Here is an 8,334-nt window from a genome sequence, read left to right on the forward strand (position 1 = left end):
AGTAGCCTTGCATTAGAAAATAATAAAAAACCAGAAACAAAATAGGTATTTTCATGACGCTCACTCTATAATATGGTAACACCCTCTTAAACAGGAATATCTGATTAATATATATTATTCCTGTATGTCTTGAAACAAAAGCTAACTGTTGTAATGATTGTTTTGTTTCTGATATTTACATGGCAAGTAACTGTAAATTTGTTAAAACTTTCTAAATAGTTAAAAAAAATAAGTGAAAAAGACGAAAAACCAAGTTATATACTTACGCATGTGGGCAAATATATTTTACATGTGGACTTCTGATACCTGCAAATGCTTCTGCCCAGCCATGTCTGTTGGAGAAAAGTATGTTAAATAGTATTTTAATGTGCTAGTTTAATTCTGTTAACTTTAATAGTTAAGCACTGTTGCCATAATAATGCTAAAATAAGAGGGAGTGTCATGTCATTACAGGTGACATTTCTAAAAACCTAAAACAAAATGCATTACTAATGTTAAAAGTGAAGTCCTTCCTTTATAACAAGTAGCAAACCCATCTAAAGAAAACTAGTTTCTTGTCCAACAGCAGTTTCTCTAAGAAAGCATCTGCTATAAGCCTGTCAATAATACATTTACTGTGTAAATTTATTCAAAGACACAAGGTCACAAATTCAATTGTTTTCAAACTTTTTTCAATATTGCTAAAAAAACCACTATGCTGCATAAAAACAACACTAAAAAACACTTTTAACAACTGTGGTTCTCCAAGATGTTTTGTGCTCTCACTCACAGTGTGGCTGAATCTCTTGCAAAAGAATTCCAAAACTTTAAAAGCAGCATCAAAGAAGGGCACATACGTGACTCCTGCATATCCTTGTGCCCCCTCTTCCAAGGGCATAAAGGCACCATGACTCTGGTCACCCCCTCAGGTCTCTCTCACCACCCAGAGTCTCACAATGTCTCTGAGCTGTAGGAATGGAGGATGGATCAAGGGATTCACATGCACAAAACATCTAGAAGAACCACAGTTACTATTAGTTAAGTAACAATTCTTTTGAGTTCCTACGCACATGGCTTCCGCTCATGATTATTAACAAGCAATTCAGTGACCAAGGGGGTGGGAGCTAGGAGCTTATCTGAATAGACTGTAGGACTCATCTTCCCTTTGTGTATCTGCTCTGGAAGCGGATACCAAGAAGTAATGACTAGCATACATATGCAAATTGTTCTGCAATTTTTCACAACTGGTATCCTATTAAAGCACATTTCTGAGGCAGGTTGTATGGAATGAAGACAGTTTGGACATGTCATACTTTCTCATTCCCCAGCATTCTGCACTATGAAGTAGTGTCAAAAGTACGCAGCTCTGATAAATCAGTATCAGAGACGGTGGTGGCAGATGTGAATACAAATATTTAAAGTCTTTAGGGGAAATCTGATACTTTCATTCAGTTCTTTAAGGTTGCTGAGAAAGACTGTGGAGTAATCCATAATTCCTTTGCAGGTTACATAATTCCCTCATTAATAGGGAGGGCTATTCTGTCCTGAATAGCAGGTTGCAAAATATCAAATAGTTTATCTGCCTTGTCTTGAACCATTTCCAATGGAATATTATTCTTGAGGGAATTCTATGCCAAAAAATTATAAAATTCTACACACATTTTAAAATTCTGTAAATTTTATTTGTCCATAAATAAATGTCGCTTCAGCATGGCAGTGGGGAACACAGGTCACTGGCTACATTGGGCGATCACTCTGAAGCCCCCACCTCCTCCAGTACAGGGACTTGGCTGTGAGGCTGCACCTGACCCTGAAACAGTGCAAGGGCTGGGCATGACCCAGAAACACCTCAGGGCCCTGCCCCTCTGTGCCAGGCACACCAGGTGTGGCTGGGCAAGCTCAACCCAGCAGTATCCAAGTGTAGAGGAGCTTATTGTCAGGGGGTCCAGGTGTGGGGTGAGAGGTTTCTGTATGGGGCAATCTGGATGAAGGCAGCTCAGATCTGAATACACAGGGGCTCACTGGGGGGTTCCAGGTGCAGGGGCAATGGGACTCTGCAGGGGATCCAGGTGACGGTGGTTGGGTTCAGCAGGGGGGGTCCGGAGATGGGGCTGGGGAGGCTCAGTGAAGGGGTCTGGGTGCTGGGGTAGGGATCCAGGTGCAGCTGGTTGGGGCTCACTGGAGTGGGGGTCTGGTCAGAGGGGTCCACGTGTAGGGGGGATGGGCTTGTCAGGGTGCAGGTTTGACAGGCCTGTTTAACAGAGGTACCCCAGCTGCTGCCGAAGGGGGGAGCCAGAAAAGCACTGTTGCTTCCCCCTGCAATTCCTCTATCCCCTTTTCTTCTTCATCCCCCTCTCCTCCTTCCAACATTCCCCTCCCTTTGCCCTATTTCACCCCCCTTCCCTCATTTCCCCCAACCCTACCACAGGCACTCACTGTTACACAGAAAATAGTAGGGCTCCCAACACACAAAAGGGGAACACAACTGGAACTAGGACCCAGGATGCTGCATTCAGCTGCAGAGTCAGAGTAGCCAGAGACCTGAGCTGGGCAGCTCTGTGTTTGCAGAAATGGGGGAGAGGGGGGAAGAGCAGTAGCATGTAACCTCATGCCTCGCCCCTGTTTGGGGGGCAATCCCTCCCAAAAACTGCACACATGGTCCCACTCCACCCTCATTAAGGGTGTGGAAGGGTGCTGGCCTGGCTGCTTGTAAAACTGAACACAAGATTTAAGAGTTGAGTCTACAAAGACTTATTCATGCAAGTAGTAGTCTAAGTGAAGTCAGAACAACATGTCTGAATATGGCTTTGCATGACTGGATTCCTGGTGGCGAAGGAGGCAAAAAGTAGTAGTATTTACCTGTAACTAGTTCTTTAAGGTGTACATGCTACCTCAGCACTTAAGTCTAAGTGCTAAAGGCAGCACTTAAGGATGCCTTTAAACTAACCTACCCTAAAAAGGGCACCATCTTAAAATGCATCATCCCATATACATCAAAATATGTATGTTCCACCACTATTATTTTCTAATTTGTTATAACATTCACAGTAATTTACAAGGTAAAATCAAGTAACGTGTTGGTGGTGAAAAGGTTTTTTGAAGCAGAAAGTATATTTTTGTTGTTGCAGGTAGTAACCAAAGCTAGGAGTGCTGTTTATTAACACTTAAATTTCAAAGGTCAGTTTCAATAAAAAAAAATCCTATCCAGCTTCAATGTGAAGATTTTTTTTTCAGGGTTCCTATGACCTTCACAAGGCACAGAAGTCAGAGAGAAATTTAATTGACTACAACCATTGCAAAGTTATTGTCCAGTTACAAGAGACTTCTAATCAGTATGTAAAAGTCTGTATAAGAGAAATGAACAAATTTTGCTCAACTCTTAAGGCAATTTGTTTTCAAATGCCTAATTGCTCCATTTTTTTTTTAAAAGGAATATTTCAGAGCATGCTTAACATACGGAATAAGTCACCCTGATATATATAAAAGAAACCAGTCACTGCTGGAAGCAGCTTTTTCATGCATGGGCAAAACTGTAGAGTTGTCATGCTTTAAATATGCTGCTCATAGTATAATTCTATATTACATATACATATATACGCTAAAAAAGATATTTTTTTTTAAATCAGCAATCAATTTTCCCTGAAAGATCTTAACATTTAAGCAGATGCGTACAAGTTTGTTAAACTGGCTGGGATAGAAAAAATATTAAAAACACCATTTTTTTTTTAAAACAAGTAAAAAATGAGTTATTAACGTAGGGCCTGATCAGGCGGCTACGTAAATTGATAGATTTCCACTGACTTCATCAGGCTTTGCATCAGGCCTACAGAATACAGAACTATAACAACTGCATGGCACGTCTAACTGGAAGAAAAAGCTTTATTGAAATGATCTAAATAAAAATTTATATTGGAAAAGAGGAGACTAAGGGGAGATATGATAGAGGCATATAAAATCATGTGAGGTATAGAGAAAGTGAACATGGGAAAGTTATTTACTTGCTCCCATAATACAAAAACTAGGGGTCATCAAATGAAATGAATGGGCAGCAGGTTTAGAACAAATAAAAGGAAGTTCTTTTTACACAGTGCACAGTCAACTTGTGGAATTCCTTGCCTGAGGAAATTATGAAGGCTAGGACTATAACAGGGTTTAAAAGAGAACTAGATAAATTCATGGAGGTTAAGTTCACTAATGGCTATTAGCCAGGATGGCTAAGGAATGGTGTCCCTAGCCTCTGTTTGTCAGAGGGTGGAGATGGATGGCAGGAGAGAGATCACTTGATCATTACCAGTTGGGTTTACTCCTTCTGGGGCACCTGGCATTGGCCACTGTCAGTAGACAGGATATTGGGTTGTTTGGACCTTTGGTCTGACCCAGTATAGCCGTTCTTATGTTCTGAAGTCTTAACCTTCTCAAAAGCCCTAATCCATTAGGGTTCTGCATGTGTTCATTTGAGGAACTGAACATTTGATGGAAGATCACAAATAAAAGCCTCAAGTCTCCTCTATTCCTTCCACCTAATCAGACTCCATACTATAGGCTCCAAAGTCTAAGACTACTTAAGCTTGAATTAACATTTAGTTACTACTTTCTCCTTACTGTATTGAACCCCTTATTTTGGAAACTAGCAGTACTAACAAATCAAAAAGAAACTGTGTCTGAAGAGAACTAATTAAGCAAGGATTCTGAGATTCTTTCCAAATGGTCATCAGAACTGCCAAGTTAAAAAAGAAACATTGCATATATATATACAGGTGTATATTGAAATCTTTATAGCAGCTGTATATATTTCTTTTGCTCCAATGATGAAAAATAGGAGCCTGACTACTGACTGCCTGTGACAAACATAACAAAAATAAAAGAGCTCCAAATCCCCAAAAAACTCCAGTTTGAAACCTATGAGACATTTTGGAAACAAGCGAGGATGTATTGAACATAGTCTAGTCTAATGTAGCTTCAATACAGTCTGGAAATCAAAATACAACACCAAAACCAAATTTAAGATTTATCAGAGCTGCACACTTTTAAATCTACTTTATAGCACATAATGCTGGGTAGAGCCTTGCACGGACACATTTGTAGCGGCATTGGGAGCAGTGCATTATGGGCAGCTATCCCAGCATTCAAGTGGCTGCAATGTGCTTTTCAAAAGCGGGGGGGAGTATGACAGGGAGCACAGGAAGAGAGAGAGAGTGGATTTTTGGAGTGCGGACACTGTGTCAGCACCCTGCGTTGCAAGTTCTGACTCCCCTCCCTCACTCACTGAAAGCAAACAGCAGTTGTTTGTTTCTGGTCTCACAGACCAGATAAGCAGCGAAACTGCCCCCAGGCTGCTGCGTCTCTCTTCAAGCAAACATTAGCTGTGGGTCTTCCAAAGGGAGCACCCCTGCCTGCCTCTACTCATTCACAACAAACAGTAGCTGTGTTTAATTTTTTGAAAAGCAGCTCCCAAGCATCCGGAGTTCACAACAAAACAAAGAGCGGCATCACAACAAAACAAGGAGAGGAACCTTCACTTAAAAGGATTATGGGGAATTTCCGGAGGTCAATCACTGTGTAATAAGGTTATTCTCCATTTACGCTGGAGCACCAGCATCTCAGCCACTCCGAATCAGCTGTTAATCCTCTGAGGGAGGTGGAGTACCTGCAGGGCTGTAGCCACTGATATACAGAGCTGTATGTGCCTTGCCAGTGCAGACGGGGAGTGAGTTACAGAGCTGTGGGCGGCTTTATTGTGCTGTAACTCTCAAGTGTAGCCAAGGCCTAAGCATATGCTTAAATTTTTTCCGTGAATGAGGCTTATGAGTGAATATCAAGTTGAATTAAGAATAATTACAAATGGGCATTCCTGCTCCCCCCACACAAACTTTTAGGGAAGAATGGGAACAAGTCAATGATTACTTACAGATGTAGGTAATATGTTTTTAATAGGCTTTAACTGATTTAGTTTTTGTACTACATTAAAACCACTTAAAGAAACAGAAAGATATTTTGGCTTGTAGTTTTGTGGGAGTTTTTAAAAACTAGCATGGCCATCTCTTCAGCATTTGTCATAAACTCTGCAACTAGTGCCAGTGTAATTTGCGAGAAACAGCAACCGAGTTTCAAATGCTCATGTCCTACAACCCAGAAATCTCAAACTGTAAGATAAGTTTGATACACATCAGTAAACCATTATACGTACCCAGTATCTCCCAACCCATGAAGAAATATGACCTAAAATTAAAAAAAAAAAAATGCAAGAGTTAAAAATAGTTGTTTCATGTCTAATTCCCTTGTTTTTTCTTTAAGGGGAAAAAACTGCTGTGACACATTCATAGATTCTAAGGCCAGAAAAGATCATTATGAGTCTGGTCACCTGTACAGCACAGGCCACAGAACTTTCCCAAAATAATTTCTAGAGCATATTTGTTTAGAAAAACATCCGATCTTGATTTTTAAATGGGCAGTGCCACCATGACCATTGGTAAATTATTACAAAACTACACACTATAAAATCTGTGCAATACCAAGTGCAAGCATTATTTTGGGTAAAAGTTTCTCCAAGCCCTAATAAAATCCCTCTCTGCATTCATCCCATATTTCCTTCCCTAAAAGCATCTCCCTGCAACTTAGTTTATTAGGTTGCTACCATAACCACCAAGTTAGACCAAAGAAGTCATTTTGCTTCTGCTAGTCATCTCTCTCTCATTTTGGAGGTAAGGTTTGTGACAGATCTTGATGGCTTGCTCATTCTTTTCATTAAAGGGGCTAACTCCAGATACTGTCTAGCAATTCGTTATATTCGCTTTCTTGCAAAACATGCAATTTATTAAAAGAAACGACAACTAGGGACATTTGTCAGTCAAATGACATCAACAACCTTCGTCTCATCCAACATCTGCAGTTAATTCCACTAAATGAAACATTAACTAAAACAAAAAACAAACAAACAAAAACCAGTGCCAAGCACCGCACAGCTGGTAAGGTAAGGCGGAAGGCGGCAAGGAGAGAGCCCCTAATATCCCTGCACGTGGGTAGCACTTCCCCGCCGCAGAAGACAAGCAGGACGAGGCAGGAGCAGGCCCGGACGAAGACACCACACCAAGCGCACCTATCCACGCGCCTGCCAGCTGCCTCGGCCAGGACGGTGCGGTTTGCCGCGGAACTCCGCGCGTGGAGGGGCCGATCTCCGCCGCTCCCCCGAGGCAGAAGCCCGGCTGGCTCAGGGCAACACCCCGCCGGTGCAAGTCAGGGGCGCGGCCCGGCTTCCCGAGGCGGGCAGGGACAGGGAACCGGAGCACGAGGGGCGAGCATACGGGCCCGGGCGGGTACAGCCGGGAACAGAGACCCGCAGGCCAGAGCGCACCGCGCGCGCTTCGCCCCCAGGACGGAGCCGCTCAACCCCTGCTCCCCCAGGCCGCCAGGCCCGGACTCACCGCGGCGGTTGCCTTCCTGGCGGCCGGGACGATGGCGGGGAGCGGCGCGGACATGTTGTTGCCGCACATACACCGAGCTCCGGGGCGGCCAGCGGGACACACTGGCCGGGAGGAGGGGCAGGCACCAGGCCAAGGGGAGGGGCGGCAACAGGGAGCAAAATGCAGCGAGTAACTGTCAGAGTTAGAGGGCGGGGAGGGGGCGGGCTTGTGTCACCAGCCCCTTCCCCTCACCCCCATGCGCGGGCACGCGCATGGAGCGGTTAAACAGTGACCGTTACACGGCGCGGGGCAGGCATCAGTAGCCTCTTCAAGACACGCCCATCGCTGCTCGCTAGCCCTATTGGCTCTCAGGCTCAGAGATCCTCCATCTCCGAATGGACTCTACTCTTGTCATTTAGGTCCCTGACGATGGGGGTGGGGAGTGAGGGTCATACCAGGACGCGTGTGCAAAGAAGTATTTCTGGTGAGGTGAGAAGTGGCTGCTTCAGGGGTCATTGGAGTCTGCTCTCAAGCCCTGGCCTCTGTGTAGTACTGGAGAGGGGGGATTCTGAGCCTAAAAAATAAAAATTCTGCTAATTTTATTTGTCAAAATAATGCAGTGTAATCACTTGTTTTGGTAAGTTATTTAAACTGCAATAGAGAAAAAGACACAGTGACTATTCAGAATTTCCTAAATGAATGAAAGTTAAGTTACAAACAGTAACTAATACCCTGCATTCCAGTCCTAATCCTGGATTTTCATTTAAATTATATTACAAAACAGCAAAAAGAGAAAAGTAGAATGTCATTTTAAATTACTCAGAGTTTTACACATGAAAGCATGGGCAGCGTGTGAACCTCTGGCTGGGATAGCCTCCCTCAGCCCGGTCCCTTCCACCTGGGGGCCTACCTCTTCCACCCCACCCCCTGCCAGAGCCAAGCCCCACCTTTCACC

At 43.6% G+C, this 8,334-nt stretch overlaps 1 protein-coding gene across 2 annotated transcripts in view; it reads right to left on the reverse strand.

Moving 5' to 3' along the window:
* LYPLA1 (lysophospholipase 1) overlaps positions 1-7,646 on the reverse strand; it is a 35,087-nt gene extending 27,441 nt beyond the window's left edge. Inside the window, exons 1-4 of one of the 2 annotated variants that reach the window (XM_032801201.2) lie at positions 7,401-7,447; positions 6,167-6,198; positions 837-992; positions 267-332 (exon numbers count right to left, since the gene is read on the reverse strand). In XM_032801201.2, coding sequence (XP_032657092.1) covers positions 267-332; positions 837-877 — 107 coding nt within the window. In that variant the 5' untranslated portion in view covers positions 878-992; positions 6,167-6,198; positions 7,401-7,447. Of the gene's footprint in view, positions 1-266; positions 333-836; positions 993-6,166; positions 6,199-7,400 lie in introns of both variants that reach the window. The other variant, XM_032801199.2, reaches the window with a different exon arrangement.
* Positions 7,647-8,334: the final 688 nt, after the last annotated feature.

Source organism: Chelonoidis abingdonii, chromosome 2 (assembly GCF_003597395.2).
Source record: "Chelonoidis abingdonii isolate Lonesome George chromosome 2, CheloAbing_2.0, whole genome shotgun sequence".
Taxonomy (NCBI): Eukaryota; Metazoa; Chordata; order Testudines; family Testudinidae; genus Chelonoidis; species Chelonoidis abingdonii.